At 38.2% G+C, this 26,308-nt stretch overlaps 1 protein-coding gene across 1 annotated transcript in view; it reads right to left on the bottom strand.

Moving 5' to 3' along the window:
- Positions 1–26,308, bottom strand: part of btv (beethoven) — a 594,436-nt gene that overhangs the window by 487,790 nt on the left and 80,338 nt on the right. The window contains exons 7-8 of the mRNA XM_068226811.1: positions 22,812–22,945; positions 5,791–5,882 (exon numbers count right to left, since the gene is read on the bottom strand). Of these exons, the coding sequence (XP_068082912.1) occupies positions 5,791–5,882; positions 22,812–22,945 (226 nt within the window). The remainder of the gene's footprint in view (positions 1–5,790; positions 5,883–22,811; positions 22,946–26,308) is intronic.

Below are 26,308 nucleotides of genomic sequence, written 5' to 3'. Positions count from 1 at the left end.
TTTTTTTTTTAAATATTGCTCGTAAAAATTGGGTGCACGTCTTATTCAAGCCTTTCATTTTGTGGCGCGATACTTCATGCCGTCTTAGAAAATGTTATATTTTTTAGTGTATTTTAGTTTTAAGGGTTGGTACTGGATTCAACAGGTCTTCAAACAGCGTTTGTTTGAAAATAACAAGTGGACATGTGTGTACCGTATTGTTCCCTCTTATGTATTTCATGTGATAATGGAGATTTGTTCTATAATATAGCCTAAATGTGTGTAAAACTTTCTTAAAAGCCGGCTGTAGTTTATAAGCTCAGTAAAATTATTTCTAAGTATGGAACAACCCTGAATTCAAACATCGGCACACTTATAGTCACCGTGACTTGGCAAACGAGCTTCTCAGCGCGCTCCCCCAACCCCAAACACACTTTCACTTTTCTTTTACCGTAAGCACTTGGCAGCAGTCAGTCTACAGTCTCATGTTCTTAGAGTGTCATGTGTAAACTAGAATTCAACAAAGCGTTTGCAGTCTTTTTACAGTAAGTGAAAGAAGATTTTATACTCATCCTATTATAAACATATACACATATAAACATATAAACATATAAACATAAACATATACTTCAGCAGCCTGGACGTTGACTAAGCGAAACCAAAGTAAGATACGGGCAGCTGAAATGAGGTTCTTGAGGAGCATACAGGGAAAGACAAGATAGAATGTGAAATGAGGAAATAAGGAGAAGCATGGGAGTGTGTAAAGTTCAAGAAGAGACTGATATAGCAAAGCTAAAATGGTTTGGACGCATGATGAGAATGCCAGGAGAGAGAATACCAAAGAGAACATTCATGGATACAGAGACTGGAAAGAGGCCTAGAGGATGTCCTAGAATGAGATGGAAGAGTTCTGTTATGGACTGTACTGCAAATAGAGGAGTCAATAGCAATAAAGCACTAGAAGAGGAATGGTGGAAAAATCGAGTAAGGTGGAGGGCTTTAGTACACTACCCTACCCAGAGAGAATCTGGAAAAGGGAATGGATGAAGAAGGAGGAGGAGTACGATAATTGGAACAATCCCTTATAGACCCTTTTTTGTGAAGAGGGATTAGTACTGATGTTGTCCAGTCCTTGGGCCATTCACAAATTTTCCACACCATATTACATATCGAATGTAAAACACGCATGCCATCCTCCCCCATCAATTTCAGCATTTCTCCAGAAATACCACCCATACATGGGGCTTTGTTGTTCTTCAAATGATTGACAGCATTCACAATTTCAGTGAATAAAATATCAGGTTCGGTTATAAAATATATGACCATTATTGTTCTTAGTCGAAAATGAGACTTGACAGTCGTGTTTCTTAAATAATTTTGTGATTTGAAAAATCCCTGGGTTTGTAAAAGTAAGATACATGTATTTTGAACTCTTGGGTCTCTGGTGTTAATCTTATGTTATTCTTTACTAATAATTTTATTGATGGTATTAACACTGAACCCATTCATAATGGATATCTTCTGTATGTATCGTAATTATTTTCCTCTTTCTGTACAAGATAAAGGTAAAATTGAAGGCTCCATAAACCATACTGAAATAGGCAGCCTTCTTATGACTCCCAGGATGTAAAGAATCATTTTTAATGGTCACTGGAGTAAACGTATCATTTCCATATACTTTATAAGAGAACTTGCCAGGTTCCCTCTTAACGGTTACATCCAAGAAATTCAAAGTATTGTCCTTCTCGTTTTCAAGTGTGAATTTTATTCTTTCAACTAATGAATATAAAAACTGTAAGATTTTGTTACTATTGTTATAACGCTCATCTATTATTACAAAAGTATCATCCACAAATCATGTCCAAAAATCCAAACCTGGAATATGTCCTATTATTTTACGGTGTTCTACATGGTCTAAATAAATATTGGCTAATATACCTGAGGCAGGAGCTCCCATTGGTAATCCCTCTTGACTATAAATGGTGTTGTTGAACGTAAAATAGTTGTTTTTTGTGACGAACTCTAGAATTTTCATGAATTGTTTAATCTCTAACTTCCCTAGATGACCTTGACTGGATATTCTAATAATATCTATTGTTTTATTGATCAGGATATTTGCATACATATTATTTATGTCAAATAAACATAAGTAATGATGGGGCAGAAGCTTGAAACCTTCTAAACAAAAACCTACCGAATTTCTTATTATTGACTTATTGTGAAACTTATATTTGTTAGAAATCTGTGTATAAATTTTGAGATTTTATATGTTGGACTGTTCTTGCAGTTAATGATAGGTCTAAAAGGTAATCCCACTTTATGGATTTTAGGCAACGCTCTAGCCGTAAGTAACCTGGGGTTCATATTTATCATCTTCTGAATTTTGTCTTCATTGAGGATGAACGTAGAATTTTTCAATAAAGATTTTATACCATTTCGTATCCTAGTTGTGGAGTCTTTACTGACTCTGGAAAATGACTCATCAGAGAAAAACTTTTCTGTTTTTTCAATGTAATCTTTTCTATCCAATATGACCGTATAATTACCTTTACCCGCCTTAGTCACGATAGCGTTATTGTCTTTTATTTTACTCCTAAGATCCTTGTTACATTTAGTAGGTGTACTAAGTACCAACTGATGAGCCCAACTTAGCACACAAAGGCGAAACGCAGGCAACCAAGAATGAGTTAGCTGGAAAATTTATAATGTCCAATAATGGACCATTATATTGATATTATACATTTAACCTCGTCAAATGGAATATTGGTTTTAAGCTGACTAACTAACTGAGGGAGTCTTTTCTTTACTTTGTACCTAAGATCGTCTTGAGAATCTACAGGGAGTTTTTGGATATTAGATTCTGCTTCGGCGATAGTTGTAATGATATCATCATCTCTATTAAAACTTGGCGAGTGTCTAATTGTTTGTCTGTGGAAAGGATTCTAGAAAGGTTTTCACCGAATTGACTGAACTTAACTTGCCTCGAACTGTTATATGATTTACTCTGGATTTTCTATTATTAATGTTATTGTTAGGAACCTCCGTATCATAATTCGTCCTCCTTAAATGATCTAATTTCTTATCCAATGTGGCCTCTTTCTTACTTAAGATGCATTCCATTTAATATGCGACATGACATTGGAAAGAATTTCATCCTAGAGGGACCAGCCACAGGGGGCCCTCAAGATGAGCTAAATACAACTTTTCATTTAATAAGGATTTCTTCCTGTAAAGAAATTTTCTCTCTTTCCTTAACCACAAGTGGTTGACCTTGTTTTGAATCGAAAGGTGAAACTGAGTTGATATATTTTTTCTTTGGGAATTTTTTAAGAATTTGGGATTTACTTTGCTTACTAGACATTCTTTTAAAAATGCTGTCTTTTGAAATTTTCGCTATTCTAATTTTGAGATTCATGAACTTATTTAAAACTTTCTTGGCCTGGCTGACTTCATTAGTACAATTTACAAACTTCATCGTATAGATCTGTACTGATACAGTTGTCAATGGAGAGTTGGTATGGAATGACAATAATAGATGAATAAGCTTGAATGGAGTTTATAAAAGTAGTAAAGATAATAATATTAAGATAAAGCTGAAATTCAGGAGGATAAATAGAAGCAAATATTCGTTTAGGAAGAATAATTAGGGATTAGATTACTTCACCAAGTGAGATGTTTGATAAATTTCCAAGTCTTTCAATTAATTTAAGAAAATACTAGAAAAATAATTGTTAGGGTATCTGCCACATAGGCAATAACTAAATGCATATCATTGGTGTGTGAGTGGGTTATTGATTGAGTGAATATGAGGGGTCTAAAGGGAAACTGAAGGGTGCAGTGTAAGATCAGGGAAAACTCCATTTTACTACATTTTTCAGGAGAAATCTTTCATCATATCTTTATTCTGTGAATAGAGTGCGCTTTAATAATACCATGTGGCTATTGCCAGCCTGGTGCAGCCCCTGTAAAGCAAACCCTCCGATGGGGGTGGACACATCTGCTGTGTATGGGAAATTGCATGTTGTTGTAGGGGAGGACAGTGTTGTGTGTGGTATATAAATTACAAGAATGTTGGGAACATTACTAACACTTAGTCCCCAAGCCAGAGGAATTAACCACTTGAGGTTAAAATCTCTGCCCTGGCCGGGAATGAAACCTGGGACCCTCTGAACCGAAGGTGACTACGCTGACCATTCAGCCAAGGAGCTGATCTAGAGTGTGCTAATGGTAGCATTTTAACTTTTAGCTTCTCTTGGGGAATATCACTTCTATAAAGAAGCAGTTCATGCCTTTGGAATAGGTTCTTCCTGATAACATGAACTGTTGAACACAAAGTTGGACTTCATCGAGCTGCACACTCAGAAGATTACAAGAAACTGTGTTGAGTGCAAAGAAAGACAAAGAGAAACTCACATCTCCTTCAAAATCTTTTAAATGAAATTTGGCCTCCTTCGAGGTGTTTCCTTTGGCATGAGTTGTATAGGGAATAAAATTCTGCATTCACAGTATTTATGAACCATAATCATCTTACGACATAAATATTGAAACGTATCCTGTTACAATACGAGATGGAAATTGTGAACGAGGTGAAGCAGAGTTTCATACCACACCAAAAAACCAAACCAAACCCCATGGTGCAATAGCCCCGAATGGACCACTGCTCAGTCCGCAGATGATGAGGTGTCGTGTGGTTAGCATGATGAATCCTCTCAGCCGTTATTCTTGGCCTTCTAGATTGGGGCCACTATCTCATCGGCAGATAACTCCTCAATTATAATCACATAGGCAGAGTGGACCTTGAACCAGCCCTCAGATCCAGGTAAAAACCCCTGATCTGGACAGGAATTGAACTCTGAGCATCCAGATAAGAAACAGACATGCTACCCCTACACCACGGGGTGGGCCTTCATATCCCACCAATTATTATTATTATTATTATTATTATTATTATTATTATTATTATTATTATTATTATTATTATTATTATTATTATTCTCGTATCAGAAACATACATGTTGTACACAGTTATAATTACTATATTACATTTGCCCAAAACTTGGCCACTTCCAATGCATTTTTTGATGCTTGATATACCAATTATTATAATATGATATTATGATATGAATATCGTACAACATTTTATCTACTTTGAAGGGAAATAGATTTAAACTGGAAGTTTTATTAGATATGAGTGTCAGCTGTGCTACATGTCCACCAATATGGCTGCTTTGTTTTCATTCATGGCCACGTTTCCTTTCCGACTTTTATTTTCGTATTTACGATATCTTGCTTATGTAAAGTGACAATGCATTAAAGCAAACTATTATAACACTCTTTTGAATGTCATAATGTTAGACTTTAAAATGCTAAAGTAAATGAACTTCATTTTGATGTTAGTATAAACATATTTTTAGCTTTCAGAATACTACATAACAATAACCTATCATTTTGCTAAAAAATAAATGCTGTATGTGTAGAGTTACATAACCAGTCAAATTTATTCACAGCTCAGTATTAATAAGTTTGCTTTGTTATGCATAATAATAACTATAATCTATTTTTATGTATTTCAATATTCCTCTATTTCTTCCCAAAATTTGAGAATTCAAACATCTTGTAAGCAGGCTGTACACATTTTAATAGAATAGTTCACTGTATTATTCTGATCATTGATATGAAGTTTAAGCTTCAAAATGAAAGTGCATTGAGGCTGGTGCACCAAAAAAATGAAGGAAAAAAAAAAAAGTTAGCCAGACAATAATCTGAGTGTCACTACTGTGCAGTGGGTGCTGACTACTGAAGGTACCTCACCTGATTCAAGGACTCTTCAATTTGGTTGTAAGGTTCTTCCCAGAGTTTAAGAGATTTCAATTTATTTTGAACATATCTTGCCAAAGTATTGCCTGTAAGTACATAAATCATTTTCTTCTTCATAATATTAGAAGATCAATAACAATTACTTACGAGCACAGTCTCTCAAATACATCATAACACAAATTCTAACGGAAACATGATTCACACTAGTCAAGGCTTTACTTTTAAACCAATTTAATATTACAAATGTAGTGGCATATTTTTTTTAATTTTTTTTTTTTTTGCTAGGGGCTTTACGTCGCACCGACACAGATAGGTCTTATGGCGACGAAGTTGCATTTTTAAGGCAGAATGCAGATGCCTATCTTGCAGCAGACACAAAGTATTTGAGAGTTATTAAATGAATTTCTATAATACATACAATGCTTTAAAAAAAAATTGGGTCACTTTTTTATATATTCATACCTCCATGATATGCATACACACTGAAACAGAAACAGATAAGCAATGAAAACAAACCTCCTTCTTTGACACAAGATATGAAATTAAAAGTGTTCCTTGGACACTCAATACACAACATCAATGCACACTTAAAGGTGGTAAGGAATGGTAGAGACCCACTTATATTATAATAGAGAAATAGAGAGATTAAGACATAGGTGCAGGTTGGAAAGAAACAGAGTTAGGAATGGTTGAATTAAGGAGAGATTGAAGGAACTTACCAGAAAATTGAATTTGGTGAAGAAGTCAGCTAAAGATAATATGATGACAAGCATAATTCAAAGTCATATCACTTTTAGTGAAAAATGAAAGGGTATGTATAAGTAATTTAAGGCAGAAACTAGTACCAGGAAGGACTTTCCAGAACCATTAATGAACAAGGGAAGTGTGTATATGAGGATTTAGAGAAGACAGAAGTATTTAGTCAGCAGTGCATAAATAAAGTTGGATATAAGGGTAATATCCAGGTAGAGGAAGCAACTAATACTAACGAAGTACCAAAATTTATCTATGATAATACAGATATTTACAAAAGATAGTGTAACCTTCCTGTACTGGATGTAGAGAGATGAGGTCTTACTGGATGTATAATAGTGAAAGTTTGTTCTGACAGAACAGAAAATGTTGAACTACAAGATACATTATTCTTTGAAGAAGAGAGGAGTAAAATTAAATTATAAAAGAAAGAAACATACTGAAATCTCAGCTGATGTCCCATATTAAAGTGAAAGTCTGATTTAGGCCAATTTTCAACATATACAGTATTTGAAGGAGAAATTGACACATTAAGAAAACATGATTCCTTTTAGGGATACTGTAAACTTGTTCCCGCTACTTTAAGTTAATAGATGCTGTATTCCGAGGCAGTCAAGTGATCCCTGCAGTATCCTCCGGTTTGAAAACAAGATGACATGTTCTAGTGGAATTCACAAGGGTTGAAATTATTTAAAGGATATGTTTTGAAAGATTTTTTAAGTTTTGAAAGATTCTTTAAAAGAAGAACATGGTGAAAGATCAAGTTGAAATTATTTTTGGCACTCACCAGTTGAATTTGATCCCTTAAATATCAAGTGTTGTATTTATAATATCATCACGGAAGTGCTACGGCAGCATATATAAGGGCTTGGACTAGATTATCTCAAGACCTCAATAAAGAATCATTCATTCAATCTTCAATGATAACCGTCACAAATAAAGCCATTTTTACGGCGGCCATTGTGTTTGGACCTGGACAACAAGTATAATCTACCAAGTGCACGAGAGGTACATCAGTTGTGAAGTTATGTGGAACAGGGTTGGGAAATTTTTATATATGAGAAACATTTCTCTCAATAAGAGGGGAGAATAGTGAATTAGTGTCATTTAATGAGAAATGCATCTTTGATAAATTAGTGTGTGTGTGCATGTACTTCATCATGTTGGTAAAATGATGAAGAAAGAAGCACGTGGTGAGATTTTAACTCCAGTTTCTAAGTTTCAAGTCACCAGCAAAATAATGGAAATCTGTATTATAATGGAAATATATTCGGAGCGTCTGAAGAAGTACTGGGAGGACCGCAAAGCCCGAACAATCCCTTCAAAGAGACCTGAACGACGGACTGACTAAAGTGATCCTATGTGGTCATAAAAGAAGAAGAATGGAAATATATAAAATTAAGCACTAAAGCCTGGATGGGGCCGAGATGAATGCAAGTTTACCTAACGGTGTCAGGAAAATGATTGACAGGTGAAACCAGCCAGCATGCGGGCAAGGTGAAATCAACACCAGCTAAGTGGACAGTTTTACTTATATTCAACTTGCAGATATTTTGGTCTAATCTTATTCCTACTTTTCTTTCTTTCTGTTTAATGTTCATGCAGTACTTGTAGTAAAATGAGGATAGGAATTTATTTGAGAAAACAAAGGTAACTTAAACAAAACAAAGGGTCTTCCAACTAAAATAATATTTTGTGGTTTAATGCACTCTTAATATTGCAAACTCCTTTGGATACATGGGTCATTCAAAATAGCTCCAAAAATGTAAATCTTCGGAATCAATGTTAATGAAGTGATCTGCAGTGAAACTAGGCAGGTATACTATAAACCTCTTATTGGAAAAGGCTTATATGGAATTTCACTTGTAAAAATAAAATCCTAGTATATTAAATGTATTATCATAATTTGAGTAATTTGGATAGCAATAATGTGGAATCTTCAGATTAGACTAAGAGAGAGATATTACAAAGTTTACGATTCTTCACCATACCATGACCTAAGGTGAGGTACTGGTAGATAATTGAGGAAGAAATGAGATGAATTATAAGGTTAATGCAGGACGCAAATTTTTGGAATAGAATTCAAGTGCGATAATACTACTACAAAGAATCTTGTTACTGCGAGATGATGTGGGAATATACTAAGTACTAAAGTAAGTGTCTTCGAGAGTTAATTATGAAGTTTAAAGTGGTTTATAATTAACATGTGCCCTCAAATATCATGTTACAGTATGCAGAATGAGATAGAGTCTTCCAGTTTTAAATAATAAGTAAGAGAAAAGGTTTTTGCTATTCAATGCTGATAATTTACCTAATTGTACCATGAATATGTATCTATGATAGCAACTGTACCTTCATGAAGGAACTTATGAGCATAAGTGAAAATCATCTAAATGAGAAACTCAACTGAATGATTTAATTATAAACCCTATTGCATTCCTATTTCAGGTAGATAGCCATTACATGTGACGTCATCTTGTTGTATAGACCTGTAGAATTTCAGCCCTGATTGCAACAGACTGGAGAAATATTCATATGTACAGAACATTTTGGTTGTGTTTGAATGTTTTCTTCTTTTCATTTACAGGAGCTACAACACTGTTTCATATTTGTCTTGGTAGTATTTATTTCAAGCTGAGAATAGATATTTGTGTATAATTACAGCCTTATTTGATGGCATTATTTAACTCTTATAAGGAAGAATAACATGAAGGAAAAGTAAAACCTTTCACTAAATGCATTAACTGCAAAGCAACAACAAGACTGAATCCCACAATGGTGTTATTTTGTAATTTTAATGTAATGTTAATTTTATTCTGTTGTCATAAAATCTAACATTTAATATGCGAGCAGTTATATGAAGATTCTGAGAGCTCACTTTGCGTAAACGAACCTAGCAGACTGCGATATTTGGGAGCCAGCTTTATTTCAATCAAACATGATTGTTGATTTAGCATTGATGTTTGTAATAGACCACTGCTGATGAGACAATACCACACTCCATCTTGTGCACTGTTCAGGAGGAATCCCTCTATTACTGTATTGTAATGACAAAATCCACCAACATTGTAATATTAAATGCTTAATTTTCCACTTATAAAGTAAATAAGCAAATCCTTCCAAGTCGACGGAGTCTTTGTTATTTTAGTACAGTTGGTATTTTCTGTCTACCCATCCTCCAACCCCTTGTCTTGTCAAGAGAGAAGATGTATCCAGATCACTTTCATCCCTTCAGGGTGAGCATCATGCTTTCTCCCCCGAGCAGAGCAAAAGAAGAGGAGGAGGAGGAGGAGGAGGAGGAGGAGGAGGAGGAGGAGGAGGAGGAGGAGGAGGAGGAGGAGGAGGAGGAGGAGGAGGAGAAGAAGAAGAAGACCAGATAAGGGTACAATACAAAACAATACAAAAGTTGAAAACCAGAAAAGCAGCTGGAATTGATAAGATTTCTGGGAATATACTACAGAGTTGGTATACAGTACAATATCTGAAGTACTTATTTGACTATTATTAGCATTGAAGAAGCTATACCAAATGAATGGAGAGTTGACACCCTGAATACAAAGGAGAGGTGATAATCATAAAGAGGATAATTACAGGCCAATCAGCTTGATACGTGTTTCATATAAGCTCTGAGAAAGCATTCTTTCTGATTATATTAGATACGTTTGATAAAAGGCAGTTTGGGTTTAAGAAAGGTTATTCCAGTAAAGCTCAACTTCCAGCAAGATATAGCAGGTATTTTAGATTCAGGAGGGCAAATGGACTGTATCGCTATTGACTTATCCAAAGCTTTTGATAGGGTAGATTATGAGAGACTACTGACGGCAATTAGCACTATTGGGCTAGACAAAAGAGTGATGAATAGGTGGCTAAATTTCTAGAAAACAGATCTCAGAGAATACGAGAAGATGAATCCTGTAATGATTAACATTCTGCAAGGCAATATTACAAGACCTATTTGTTTTCATACACTGTATTTATATGTTATGAGTAAAGAATTGGAATCACAGGTAAGGCTTTTTGCAAATTATGTTATGCTGTATTGAACAATAAATAAGTTACAGGAATATGAACTGATGTAAAAGACCTCGACAAAGTTGTAAGATGGACAACAGACAATCATATCTTGGCAAAAGAGGTGAAAAGTCATGGTATAAATTTCACCAAGAGGAAATGTCCTCTCAGTCTTAACTACAGTACTGATGGAAAGGAAGTAACTGTGGATATCACTGTATGTGCCTGGGTGTTAATATAACAGAAGATTTTTATTGGGATAATCACTTTAATGGTACTGTAAATAAAGGTTACAGATCTCTTCAATGGTTATGAGGGTATTTATGGGTTATGGTAAGGATGCTAAGGAGAGGGCATATAAGTCACTGGTAAGACCCAAATTTTTGCTATATGCTTAACGTCGCACCGACACAGATAGGTCTTATGGCGACGATGGGACAGGAAAAGCCTAGGAATGGAAAGGAAGCGGCCGTGGCCTTAATTAAGGTACAGCCCCAGCATTTGCCTGGTGTGAAAATAGGAAACCACGGAAAACCATCTTCAGGGCTGTGACAGTGGGATTCGAACCCACTATTTCTCGGATGCAAGCTTACAGCTGCGCGCTCCTAACCGCATGGCCAACTCACCTGGTAAGACCCAAATTAGAGTACTGTTCCAGTGTATGGGACCCTCACCAGGATTACTTGATTTGAGAACTGGAAAAGATCCAAAAGAAAGCAGCACAACTTGTTCTTTTTGCACAATTCAGGTTTGGGAAGATTTATGAGTATGGAGTACAGCTGCTCGACTAATCAATATGTTCTGAGCTGTAAGTAGAGAGAGGGTATGCAACGATGTTAACAGATAAATAAACTTGAATGGAGTTTTTAAAAGAAGTAAAGATCACAATTACGAGGATAAAGTTTGAATATCATCATCTTCACTTCCCGTTTCCAGCTTCCTGGGTTCGGGTTGTGAATCAAGGACCTCCATCGCTGCCTTTCCCTCCACCACTCTTCTTCTTTTTTAAGTACATCTTCTGGTTTTTCTCCCCTCTTCTCTATGCACTCTCAAACTGAATCTGTCCACCTCTTTCGGGGTCTTCCTCGTGGTCCCTTTCCTATTAACTTCTCTGAAAAAGTTTTTTTTGGCACTCTCTCTTCTCCCATTCTGATCATATGTCCATACCACTATAGCTTTGTTGTTTATATCCTGTCTTGAGCTTCTGCTGTCCTTTTCCTTATCTCTTCATTTCTAATTCTATCCTTTCTGGTCTTGCCCTCGATACCTCTTAGGTATTTCATCTCCGCTGCCTGTATTCTACTCTCCTCTCATTTTGTTGTAGTCCATGATCCAGCTGCATAGGTTAGTATGGGTTCATAATTGGTTGAATATAATACTTTCTTACATTTCATCGGGACATCTTGGTTCCAAAAAATACCCCTCACACTCTGGTAGAAGCTGTTTGCTTGTTGTATTCTTTTCCCAATTTCCTTGCTTATCTTTCCATCTTCTGTGATCACACTTTGAATGTAAGAGCACAAATTGGGGGAAATATTTGTTCACAGTAAGAGGAATTAGTGACTGGAATATGTTACGAAGGGAGATGTTTGATAAATTTCCAACTTCTTTGGAATCATTTAAGAAACAACTAAGTTAACAACTTGTAAGGAATCTGCCACCTGGTTAACAGCATTAGATGCACATCATTTTAAAAAAATTACAATTTACTTTACGTCACATCGACAATGATAGGTGTTATGGCAACAATGGTATAGGAAGGGGCTAGGAGTGGGAAGCAAGCCACGATGGCCTTAATAAAGATACATCCCCAGCATATGCCTGGTGTGAAAATTAGAAAACATGGAAAACCATTTTCTGGGCTACTGAACCCACTATCTCCCGAATGTGGAGATTGTCACAAAGAAAGTGGTCTGCTGTCATACACCAAAATGGCTATATGGTAATTAAGTGTCTTATTACGGAGTACTGCCACCCCTTGCATGAATAATACCTTCACAACACCTTCAGTCTCTGCTGCAATTTCATTCGCCACCAGACCTACTGCTGATACTGGCAGTCAGCAAAGTGCCATGGACCTCTACTTCGATCCTTTCAAAGAAGCTTCATGAGACATGGTAAAATAGCTTCCAGTGACATTTCCTCCACTGACGTCCCCATTCTTCCAAAGAGGCATCTTCAAGGGCTAGTAGTGCTTGGGGTGGTGAATTTCTCGTTGAGATTCATTGTTCCAGTTGGTCCTAGACATGTTCTCTTGGATTCAAGTCAGGACATCTGGATGACCACTCCATTTATTGCACATGGTGCACTTGGAGGGATCTCCGAACGATGTTGACATGTGGTAAAAATAATAATAATAATCGTATGGCCTCAGCTACCTTGTGTAGACATTTCGATTTGACGCCATCTGGCTGTCTGCTCGTCAATTTTGACGTTCCATTTTACTCTAGGCCCACTAGATGGCAGACTGAGTAAACCAAAACTGTCTTGGGCGTCTATGGCTGCGATTTAATTAATTTTGTCAGGTAAATACCAAATGTGTCACCAGAGATCTTTTACATGCCGACATCGTACGACATGGAGTGTCGAATGGATTTTTTTCCGCCCTTCAAGAATCCGACTACCTCTGCCGGGTTTGAACCCACTATCTTGGGATCCGGAGGCCAACACTCTACCACTGATCCACAGAGGCAGCTATCACATGTGGTACTAAGATATAATTAATACAGGCCTACTGTTGAGCACAATGAGATCGGTTTTTTGTCAAGACTTATACTTGTCCATAGTAGATCCACCTCCGTAAGCAATGGAAGATTGTACAGCTGTCAGATGAAATTTCTCTCCATGTCTTCTCGAGACTTTCCGGCGACTACCTGAATCATATAACGCAAAATGTGATTCATCCGAGAATAGTACAGTATGGCAGTGTGTTCAATGCCAGTGCAGATCATATCTAGTAAACATCCGTCTGGCCGGGACATTATACTATGGTAATCGAGTAGACAATAGTTAGCGACTCATCGCCGAGTGTTGGGCGGTGGTAGGTACCTGACTTCCTAAGGGTGCCAACGGCTTCGGGAAGATGAGCTCTTTTAGGCGGGGTGATGGCCCCCTCAGTGGAGGAAATGCCACTGAAAGCCATCTCACCATGTCTCATGAAGTTTATTTAAAAGGATCAAAGTAGATGTCCATGGGACTCTGCTGACTGCCAGTATTGACAGTAGAGTCAACGCCAGCATCCAGATCTCAGTCAGTGAGACTGATCTGTCTTGGCGTCAGGTGGCAACCGGCTGTAAAACATCTTGCCAAATCATGCTGACCATGAGAGTACGATGTATTTGTAGAAAGATAATCGATAGGTTACCTCCCCATAAAAATGAGGCCAAACATAGGTTGCCTCCCGGCAAAAGTGAGGTAAAATCTAGAACATCTGCCTCCAGGCAGAAAGCAAGAAATATGTTGCCAAGGTTGAGAATCGCACATGGAATGTTGGCACGCTCACCGGAAAAACCTCCAAACAAGCAGAAATTCTAGAAAGGCGCCGATTGGACATTGCAGCTATGCAGGAGACAAAGTGGAGTGGAGGAAAAGCCAGAAACATCGGCCATACCTATCTCGCGACAAAATAATAAGACGAAGTGAGAGCGTTTCGCATGACCAGGGATCATAAGAAGCAGTACAACAACAATAATAAATAGAAACACTTACCAAAGAGATCCCAAGGAAAAGGTCATCACAGAGTGTGAAAGCAAGGGCACACGAGGCCAAGCGGAACAATTAAAACTTCATTTTAATTTATCCTTGGCTGAAATAATAAAATTCATTGATTTTGTGGAGAGGAAAAAAAAAACTTTAATTAAATTAAATTGATTGAAAAACTTTCAACCATGGTTAACAAAAATTAAACCAATTCAGAAAACAACAATTAAGTAGAGATCAGTAAAGGGAAAAAATGCATTAATAGCAATCTCACAGTTTTTGAAGACTTCAATTAGGATGTGAAAACAGAAAACAATTTCTAAGGGACTAACGCGGTTTTGTAGTTAGGATATGAAATCGGTAATGAAACGCAAACGGCATGCAAGCTCCAAATTAACAGGAGAAGAAAATCAAATATAATCCAAATAACGGCCACAAAGAAATAATACATGCTCAAATAAATTAAATATCAATACCACAAGAGCCACAGTAAATCAGACTTAATTATCACTAGAGCGGATGAAAATCCAACCACACAAGGAAACTTCTCATCCCAATCGGCGAATGTCAAATGTCATAATAATGAGACGAGATGCAAATGTCAAGCTCAACAGAGTACACGCCCCCAAACTGTTTACACTCGGTTACATAGCAACGACTCACGTGACACCCATACCAACAAGATGGCGACCCAAACAAACAGAGCAGTCAATTAGAAAAGGTTTTTCCTCTTACTACCTTTATCCCCAAAATGGTGGTTGGGAAATATACAAGATAACAACCATGATTGCAAATGAGTTAAATAAGATCAATTTAAACCACCGAATAGAGAATTATACCAATAACGTATTCATAACCAATCATTCTTAGGAGCTCCTACAACATAGATTCACTTCACTTTACTTCATGAAGCATTTAAATTATCTCACCACGAAGGTCACACCAAAATATTTACAGTTTCATTGAAACCCCAATTACAAGCCAAACATAACAATGACATGATTATGACCTGATTTTCAATTATTCCACCAATACTGAATTACACGAAAACTGAATCAATAATTTCTCAGACGCCAAAACAGTTTCTATTGCTTCTTAATATCATGCATTAGTAGTATCCACTGACCAGGTTAGTTCCGTAGACAAGAAGATTCAAACATACTCACAGGGTCGGAAAATACCAAATTTTAAAAAAACAAACCAACATTTCAGGCCTAATCGCCCGGGTGGCGATTATTCTACCCTGGATCCAGTCCGAGTAACATCTCCACAACTCTCGAATGGGTAGTTGTACCACTTAATATTCAACCAGAACATTAGCTAGCAAGCTCCTTCTTGAAAATAATAATCAGAACAACTGCACTCACTCACTGTGTGCTTACAGCAGACGATCGCGGAGCGAGTTAGACTTCACGTACCCAGGTGGCAGCATACACAAGCGACCAGGAAGGCTAGTACATAGTTTCCCCCACTAGGAGGCGCACAATTAGTGAGCCGAGAATAAGGAAATGTATTTTACGAAGGTCTAACCCACTCAATAGACCACAAATCACGTGAAAGCATAGACAGAGCTGCAAAATACTTCATGACAAGCATCCAATCATTTAAAATCCATTATAGCTATAAGCTTTTCTACAACGGTGACACCAATGTAAGAAATAGTGTAGGAACCATCCTTGCCAATCATCTTATCAGAAGGCTGATTTCAGTCATACAGATCATCGACCATCTAATGGCAGTAAAACTAGCCATGGATGATACTGTCTGCCTGAATATGATCTCTGCATACGTGCCTCAGGCTGGCTGTGATGGAATCACAAAACAAAAATTGTGGGAGGACTACGATCATCTACTCACAGCAGATGCCACATGAAGAGAATAAAATTGTGTTGGTTGACCTTAATGGTCATGTTGGACGGACTGGCAACGATTATTCCAAATGTCATGGGGGCTTTGGTTACGGAATGAAGAATGACCAGGGTGAAGAGATTCTCCAGTTTGCCTCAGCATACAATCCAGCTATAGTCAACACATACTTTCAGAAGAAGGAAGAGCACCTTATAACATACAAGGTGAAGACCTCATCAATGGTACAAATTGAGTGGAAGAGCCATATGTACACAAATTGACTACATTCTCTGCAACTGTGATCTGCTGAGACAGTTTGTTGAGTGCAAGGCCATCCCACCAGAGCCTCTGACATCTCAACATAGGCATTTGATCGGAGAGAACTTGCTGCGGTGTCCGTTAAACAACAGAGTCAGACCAACTACGAAGATTAAGTGGTTTAAGCTGCGAAATAAAGAGACAGCACAACCACTCAATGATATCGGGGCTTATATTGTCCAGGACATGCAGAAGAATGACAGCGATACCCGAGATCAAATGTGGAAGAGAATTCAAGTACTGTACCAGCAGGGAGTTTCTAATGTCAGACTGAAAGTAGACAAGGAAACCTGGTGGTAGAAATATAATGTCCAGGAGGCACTGAAGAGGAAAAAGACTGTGTTTAAAGCATGGTGGAAAGAGAAAGACAACCAGAATGGACAAGACCTAAAGGAAAAATAAAAAGCCATCAAAAAGCAGGCCAAGAGAGTCACAGCAATAGCAAAAATTTGAAGCTCAACAAGGCATCTATGACAACTTGGAGACACCAGAGTATGTGCAGCAAATTCACAAGGCCGCTGCTCAGCATGAAAGACACTCCAGGGGTATTTTCTCCACCAAATATATCCATGACGATCAAGAAACATTACTGTATGACAAAGCCATTAACAACCGCTGGAAGAAGTATTTTGATGGGTTACTAACTGAGGAGTTTCCAAGGGAAAGAGCAGCTTTCCAGTGTCCATTTGAGGGACCTGTGCCTGAAGAGTCACCCTTTCTAATATTGCAGTAGTTGTGTCAAAGATGAAGAATGGCAAAGTGGTTGGCCCTGTTGATATTCCAGCTGAACTATGGAAAGCCCTAGGTGCAGAAGGAAATGAGTGGTTGACAAAATTGTTCAACAAAATCCTCACTGGATTTCCAAAGCCAGAAGAGTTCCGTCAAAGCTTCCTTGTGCCCATTTACGAGCAAAAGGATGATGTCCGAGAATGTGAGAATTACCAAAGCATTACACACTCTCTCTCTCTCTCTCTCTCACTCTCACTCACTCAAAATCTGGGAGCGCGTCACAGGAGACTGCATCAAGGTTTTGATCAATTCAGACTCTGCGGATCTTAACTGAGAAACACTGTGAGCTACGTAAAGACCTCCATATGGTATTCATCGATCCAGAGAAAGCTCCTAGTGCATTCCTAGAGATATTGTCTGGGCAGCACAACAACATGTAGGTGTATGTGAAGATGATCCAAGATATGTACCTATGTCCCCCTACTATAGTGAAAACCACTGCAGGTATGTCATGTAGTTTTTGTGTTGATGTCAGTGTACATCAAGGGTCGACACTGACCCCAGCACGGCCCAACACTGTCATCAACTACCAGACCAAGCAGCTGATGACAGACCTGCCGTGGACCATACTTTATGCAGGCAACATTGTTTTAGTTGGTGAATCATGTCAGGAGGTTGAGGCAGTCTTGGAATGATGGAGAGTAATACTAGAGGTAAATGGATTAAGTTGCAAGAAGACAGAGTATATATTCTTCAACTTTGTGCAGCCAGGGCAAGCAGGCTTACACAACACAGTCTTCCATGCTAGAAAACCACTGATGATGACCGACAAGTTCAAGTATATTTAATCATCACAAATGATGGTAAAATCAATACAGATGTCAAGCACCACATCAGTGTTGGTTGGATGAAATGGTGGTCTCTTACGGGTGTTCTGTGTTATAAATGAACGTCAGTCAAATTAAAGGGCAAAGTGTACAAAATCACTATCCAGCCTGCCCTCATGTACGGCTCCGAGTGTTGGGCAAGGCAGAAAAAGCACGACGTTGGAATGCCCATCACAGAGATGCGGATATTGCGCTGGTCAGCAGGCATCACTCTGCATGACAAAATGTGAAATGAGCACGTGAGAGGATCCTTTAAAGTTTTGACCATGAGTGATAAGATGGAGGAAAAACAGCTCTGCTGGTATGATCACATCAGAAGAAGAATAAATAATGTTACTGGCTTTACGTCCCACTAACTACTTTTAGGGGTTTCAGAGACGCCGAGATGCTGGAATTTAGTCCCGCAGAAGTTCTTTTACGTGCCAGTAAATCTACTGACACGAGGCTGATGTACTCGAGCATCTTCGAATACCACCGGACCGAGCCAGGATCAAACCTGCCAAGTTGGGGTCAGAAGGCCAGTGCCTCAACTGTCTGAGCCACTCTGCCTGGCATCAGAAGAAGAAATAATCCCCACTTAGTACAGAAAGCTCTTGCCATCGAAGAGTCGAAGAGAGGAAGAGGGTGTTCTAAGGCAACATGGAAATGAACTGCTGAGGCTGCCTTAACCTTTTCCGGTCCAACGTCGAGGTGAGCTCGACATCACGGTTTATTGTAACTGGTCCAACGTCGAGGTCACCTCGACATTATGTTTCGTTCTACTTGAGAGGTTATTTATTGAAATTCTTTGACCTCATTGAGGTCGATCGATATCCCGAGTTTCTAGAGCAAAATTTTGTGCACAAAGGAAGTCAATCTCTTATCTCCACGGAAAAAATACGAGATATATGTAGCCGCATATCGTCATGGTTAACCACAGCTTGTCAGCTGTGTTTACATTGAGTAGTGCTGCACATGTGTTGTACTAGGCGTGTTTATCTGTGAATGCGAATTGTCTCAGTTGAATTTACGATATAAAAGTGGCAAATATGAATGAAGAAGAAATATGTATGCACTTTTATTTAGATAGCAGTTACGATGATTATTTATTTGAATTAGATGAAGAGTTTAGAGAACTGTCAAGTGAAGATGGTGTAGTGAACTCCAGTATTGCAAGTGAAACTTCATCGACTGGACCTCTGCGTAAAAAAAGAACGGAATGATCCCGGACCATTATGCTGTTTCTGAAGATTCAGAAGAGGAATTTCCAGTGACTGCTACAAAAGCAAGAAGACGCGCGAAGGTAATGGTCCGAGGCGAAGGAGGGGATACGGCACACGGCAATGACGATGCTTCTCAGGTCAGTGTTGATAATTTGAGTAACAGTGATGCTGAAAATACTTCCGCACATAAAAATGGGAATGAAAACGACAATAGTGTTTACCAAAATGTAACACTTCATGATAATTAGCCTCCTAGACTAAGTTATTTATCAGGTCGGAAAACTAGAAGATCGCAGGTGCCTCATACCTGCATCACTCCACATTAGTTTTTATGTTATTTTTCACTTCTGCACTGATGACGAAAATTATTATGGAAACCAATAGAATATATGGTAATAATCATAACAATATTATTATAGTTACTAATAAAAGTTCTGAGTTAAATCTGACTAGGTAAAAATGTGCAAAATTAATTTGGACCAGACTGTTGGAACATGTGACAGAATATTGGACTACAAAGGGTTAAAGAAAAGTGAAGTGCCATTAGATGTGGTACAAGAACCTTGGACATATTCTCTCTGAGTCAGATGAGCTGACCCTGAGTGAGCTTGCCAGTGCCTGTTTTATGTATACATATACGGCCAGGAAAGAAGAAGAAGAAGAAGAAGGAGAAGAAGAAGAATAATAATAAGAAGAAGACGACCTCGGTCACGGTGTTGTCTGTCTGGTGCAAGAACTGAGCGGGTGATCAGGATCGCCTCTCGAAGCCTGTTTCTGACTGTTTGCTCACTAACACATACTCCAGAACTGTAGCACTCATGCTGTAACTTGGTAGTTTTGGGGAGATGGGAAAACAATTCTGCCCCGGGGTTGTTTTTCTATGGTGGCCCATTCCAGGGAGGCTGGCAACACTTCCAGTCTCATGGAAATGTTTCCATAGAAACCAAATCATACTCTGGGCAACCCCCAGCATTCTAACAATGTTCCTCTGCGAATAGCCATTTTGAAGCAGTGTAAGTGAACAGGTAGCATCCTTCGAAGGCAACTGCTTCCCCTGTTGACCAACTCAGTCTGCACAATCAGTTGTGACTTGTACACACCACATTCCACACAAGCTACAATCTTTGCACACACTTTGAATTGAGGCATTCAAACTTTTCAACTGAAACAAACAGTTTTCCATTTGAAACAAACTAAAAAAATGTTCAGTGATTTAGTTTTCTAATATTTACAATATAGTACATTTTATTTTCAGCAATATCTGTTGGGTAAAATACAATATCAATAACTAGAAGAATGAAGACATTTATAGGATTATGACAAATCCTGAATATCTATATATATAAAACGCTAATGTGTATGTTTCACAAAACTCAAGCTCTTAAACCAGAGGGAGTTAAAAGGTGCAGTTTGTACCAAAATCTTCCAAATCATCTCAATAGTACAGGAAAAATCTTGATTTTCTTGAAAAGTCAACAGAAATATATTTTCAAGATGAATAACTTCCCTTGCGCGCATGGCTCTTGCCATCAAATATGGCCACAGCACTTTTTAATAAGGGACTATTTTTACCCATACAAAACGAAGCACTATCAGCGCAACGGTTAAGGCAACGAATCCCAAACCACTATGACATAGGTTCGAATCCACCTCTCAGCGATTCTTTTTACCACTGAAATATTGTTTTATATCAAGGAGAACTATTAATGTTTTGCATTTGTTAGTGAGTTATGGAGGGATTTATAGTTTAAGGAATGATTTCATCCGTAAAATGGGCAAGACGAAAGCAACATATAAAACGCTAATGTGTATGTTTCACAAAACTCAAGCTCTTAAACCAGAGGGAGTTAAAAGGTGTGGTTTGTACCAAAATCTTCCAAATCGTCTCATTAATACAGGAAAAATATTGATTTTCTTGAAAAGTCAACGGAAATATATTTATTTTCAAGATGAAATACTTCCCTTGCGCACATGAATCTTTGACTCTTGCCATTCAAATATGTCCGTGGTACTTTTTAATAAGGGACTATTTTACCTATACAACTAAAAGCGCTGATATTGCAACGGTTAAGGCAACGGATCCCAGACCACTATGACAAGTTCGAATCCACCTCTCGCCGGTTTTGTTCTTTTACCACTGAAATAGTGTTTTATATCAAGGAGAATTATCACTGTTTTGCATTTTGTTAGTGAGTTATGCAGGGATTTACAGTTTACAGGGATTGTTTCACTGTAAAACACGCAAGAATAAAGCAACATATAAAATGCTAATGTGTATGTTTTACAAAACTCAAGCTCTTAAACCAGAGGGAGTTAACAGGTGTGGTTTGTACCAAAATATTCCAAATTGTCTCAATAGTACAGGAAAAACTTTGCATTTTTTGGAAACTCGATGGAAATATATTTATTTTCAAGATGAAATACTTCCCTTGCGCGCATGAATCTTTGGCTCTTGCCATTCAAATATGGCCGTGGCATATTTTAATAAGGAACTATTTAACCTATACAACTAGAAGCACTGATAGTGCAACGGTTAAGACAACGGATCCGAGGTAAAATAAAAAACTATACATCTCAAGCAGGAGCATTCCTGAAAAGTGTCAAAGCCTGGTTTAGAACAAGGATGTCCCTCAGAGAAGCAAAAGGGTGATATACAGGATGTACTATATTATATACCTATTCTGATGTATGCAGCTGAGACTCGGGTAATGAGGCAGAGAGCTATGAAGAGAATACAGGCAAGTGAAATGAAATTTCTTGAAGCAGGATAGGAGTGACAAGATGGGATAAGATGAGAAATGAGAAGGTTCGAGATATAGTAAAAGAAGAGCCACTACAGAATAGGATAGAGGCATGGTATGGTATGAACACATGAAGAGAATGACAGAGGGAAAGGATACCGAGGAGGATGCACGAAAGGTAGATAACAGGTAAACGACCAAGAGGAAGACTAAGAGACAGATGGATAAAAGGAGTGGAAGAGTGTGTACAGAGAAGAGGAGAGGACTGGGCAAGAGTGAGTAGGGAGAAGTGGTGGGAAGACAAGAGGAGATGGAGAGGCTTATGTTCCAAGCAGACCCGGCCAACAGCTGGAAACTGCAGATGATGATGATGATGATGATGATGATGATGATGATGATGATGACATCTCAATTCCAAATGGAAGGATACTTAATATAGTTCATCTTGAAGCTCTATAAGGAAAAATTAGTTTGGTTTTTAATATTGTTTTAATATTATTTGTACCATCCATCAACCCAGTATCTTAAGCATTGAAAGTAACAATATAATTAAAAATAATGTAATTCTTTTGCTTTTAAATAAATGGTTCAAAAACATCTAATGATTGAATTAATAAATGCAGGTGAAGCTGCGGGTACATGCTAGTAAGATATAAACCTTTCCTAAAGTACCATGATAAGTCAAAAATAGAAGTATAATGCATGTTCAATTTTCTTAAACAACATAATATTTTACACAAAAGGTCTCTCTCAGATACACTGTGCCCAATTATGCACCAATATATACTGCACTGCTAAAGAAATAAACTATGCTTTAACAAACTAACCTGTAACCATCAGAAGATGATCCATACGAGCTTGTGGGTAAGGAAAATCTTCCAGTTTCCACAGATCATCCAAGGAGTTGTGGGCTGTCTCAATAACATCATCCACATCAGGTAATGCTATGGAGTCCAAGGTGCTGCAATAGGTACAATTCTTTTGCATGAAATAACTGCAGAGGAGTATGACTCATTATGGAACACTCAACTTGAACTGAAAGGAAGTTATGAAAGAGGATATGAATATATACAAAAGAAGAAAACAATGACAAGCATAATAAACAAAGTTATGTTTTAACCCCTTCAGTCCTGATTTTTTCTGTTTAGAAAGAAAAATTATTTCTGAATGGATTTTGATTTTAGGTCATACTGGGGGTGTACTTACAAAATTTGGTTGATGAGAGACCTCCCGTTACAAAAATATATCATGTACAGCATACTGTACATTTGGTATCAAGTGTTGCTGAATCCTAAACTTTTACCTTGGGATGGCAACCTTCTTAGGACAGGATTTGGAGGTATACAATGTTTCTACTGTACTAAATGGTAAGCCATACATTCCTATAGAACTGAAATTATCTATTTTTGAGATATTTTCATTGTTCACAGATAATTATTTACAAATATTTATATTTTGTTCACATGTTACCGACAAAGAAATGCTTCATAACAATTCACATTCATTTCATTGCTTATGAAATGCTGCAAAGCAGTTTCTGTTCCTATTTATACAAAGATGTACTCCATAATGTGTGATCACTGGGTGCAATTAATCTTCTTGCATCGAGTAGGTTCTTTATTGCCATCATGCTCTGGTAAGTGATCAACACTATCCGTCCGCACTTCCCTCTGTGGTCTCGTCTCAGTTGTTTGTTTTTTATTAGTTGAAGGTGATCTTACAGGGCTTGTAGATAGCCTTCCTCTTTTGATACCCTTGAATTGGTTATCAACCTTCACAAAAGCTTCAGCTACCCTAAGCCTGAAATCTAACAAATCCATTATCTCCTTCTGTGCCAACCGAGCATTTCTAGCATTTGGCTGTACTCCATCACTCAGAGAAAACAAATACTTATGCACTTCAGAAAGACGTGACATACAAGACAATCAAACCTGAGGAAAGTAATTAAAGTGTTATTTGGTTTGCACATTGTTATGGGAGCAGAATATCAGGCCTCTGTGTCAGGAAAGTATCTTCAACAGAAAGTTCAGCATCTCCAGAAGTACCAATAGTATATCCATTGCCACTTGCCTCGGTTGGGCTGCTTACAGATATCATCTCAACATCAGCTCCTGAAACATATCGCAAAATAAAGCTATATTTTAATAATTATTAGCTAAAAATTTGGGCAACTCAGTTTGCCATAAGAGTACTGGAGTTTCATAATGTGTAATAATATTGAATGTGATAACGTACCAATGCGCTGTATTTGTGGCTGGTTTGTGGTTCATCCTCATCATCACTGGCTAGTTCCTCCACATCAGACACATCTCCATTCTCCAACAACTTCAAAATCATATCAACGTCGCTTGGGTTCATTTTCATCCTTGATGTGCCTGAATTTCAACAAAAATATATTTTAGGGAACTCAGAGAACAAAAACAAAGTTTCTTTTTACATTTCTAACAGACAATCTAGAGTATACAATACTTAATCTTCTTCTATATTACTAGAAACTACCAGGTATATAAATAAAACTTTGTGAAATATAATGAACTCAGTCACACTATTTGCAACACTTGAGACCCCATGTACAGTATACTGTACATGCTAATATACATGGATGTTATGAGTCAAGGGATATGAAAGACTAACTATAATTAGTATGCATATTCTATTCAAACCTTTATCTTTAACCCCCAAACAGAACTTTACCCTAAACAGAATAAAATGTTAAAAATAAAGAATAAAATTTTCCCACTTACCTCCACTATCAGCATGCTTGTCTGCCATGTTTGTTGTTTATCTTCATAATTCACCAATGTGTTAGTAGATGTCACTTCAACCAATTGAGAAACAAAGACAAAGCATAGAAGTCTCTAGCAAGATAGAGAACTCCTCTATTCACTAATAATTCTTGGTGCTATAAGCTAATGAATTTGATGTACAGTATACTGTACACCTGGACTGAAAGGGTTAATTTAACTGTCCTTGTACTTTGTTTTCTAACTCTCCATGTACTTTGTTTATTGTACTTTTCAAAGTACTTCAAAAAAATTACTTTAGTTGTTTCTATCATTTTTAGATGCAAAAATGCAATTATTTATGATTTTAAAATTTTTCTGTGTATTTTATTTTTGATTAAATGTCTTTTTACTCTTTTAATTTTATATTGTACTATACAAAGACCGAAACATGTGACATTCTCATGACAGTCTGGCATACACTGACTTAGCAAATGTCATGGGATAGTGGAAGTGAGTCGACAAGTCCCTGGTAATCCTCTGGACGCAGCTGACACCAAATCGTTTGCAGAGCGGCCACCAATGCTGGTCTGTTCGTGGGTGCAGGATCCATGGCACGGAGCCTGCGTTCCAGGACATCCCAGATATGCTCGATAGGGTTCATATTGGGGCTCCTGGGTGGCCATGGCAGTCGTTGGACCTCCACTGCATGTTCCTGGAACCATTCCCGGATAACGTGGGAGCGATGTGGCGGTGCGTTATCATCTTGAAATACTGCAGAACCGTCTGGGCGCTGGAAGGCCAAAAATGGGTGGAGATGGTCTCCGAGCAGCTCAAAATACCGCGTACTATTCAAAGTCTCTTCCAGAACAACTAGGGGACCCATTCCATACCAGAAAAATGCACCCCAGACCATAACAGAGACACCAGTGCCCTGGACCACACCTTTGAGGCAGGCAGGGTCTGCGCCATACACGGTGCCTCCCATCGGCATGGTGCAGTTGAAATCGTGATTCGTCCGACCATATCATGTTACACCATTGTTCCAGTGTCCATCCCTGGTGACTGGCGACAAATGTGCGTTGCTATGCCTGATGATGTTGGGTTAATAGTGGCACCCGTGTGCGGTGCCAGCTCCCATACCCCATAGAACCCATGTTCCTACGTATTGTCCACTGGGAGACGTGTCTAGCGTGGTCTTTGTTGAATTGAACCGTGATTTGTTGCACGGTTGCCCATCTGTCACTATTGACAATCCGTCTCAGATGTCGCCGGTCACGGTCATTGAGGGTGGCTGGAGGCCTGTCGTTCGTCTGTTGTGGACGGTGACACCCGCATTCAACCATTCACGACTGGACATGGTTGACTGTGTAAAGCCGAATTCCTGCACCACTTCCGAAATCACACTTCCCATCTGCGAACACCATACCCCGTTCGAACGATGTCAGCTCACGACGACATTCCATGTTACACCTGTCAGATGCACAGCCACTGCTAACAAGGTCACCTATACAACTGCCGCTGGCACAGGGGGCGTGTGGTGCGCAGACAACACACCTGCGCATCAGTGCTCCGCTATCCCATGACATTTGCTCAGTCAG

Source organism: Anabrus simplex, chromosome 3, assembly GCF_040414725.1.
Source record: "Anabrus simplex isolate iqAnaSimp1 chromosome 3, ASM4041472v1, whole genome shotgun sequence".
NCBI lineage: Eukaryota > Metazoa > Arthropoda > Insecta > Orthoptera > Tettigoniidae > Anabrus > Anabrus simplex.
The sequence above is the reverse complement of the archived record's forward strand: the minus strand, read 5'-3'. Positions and strand labels throughout refer to the sequence as shown.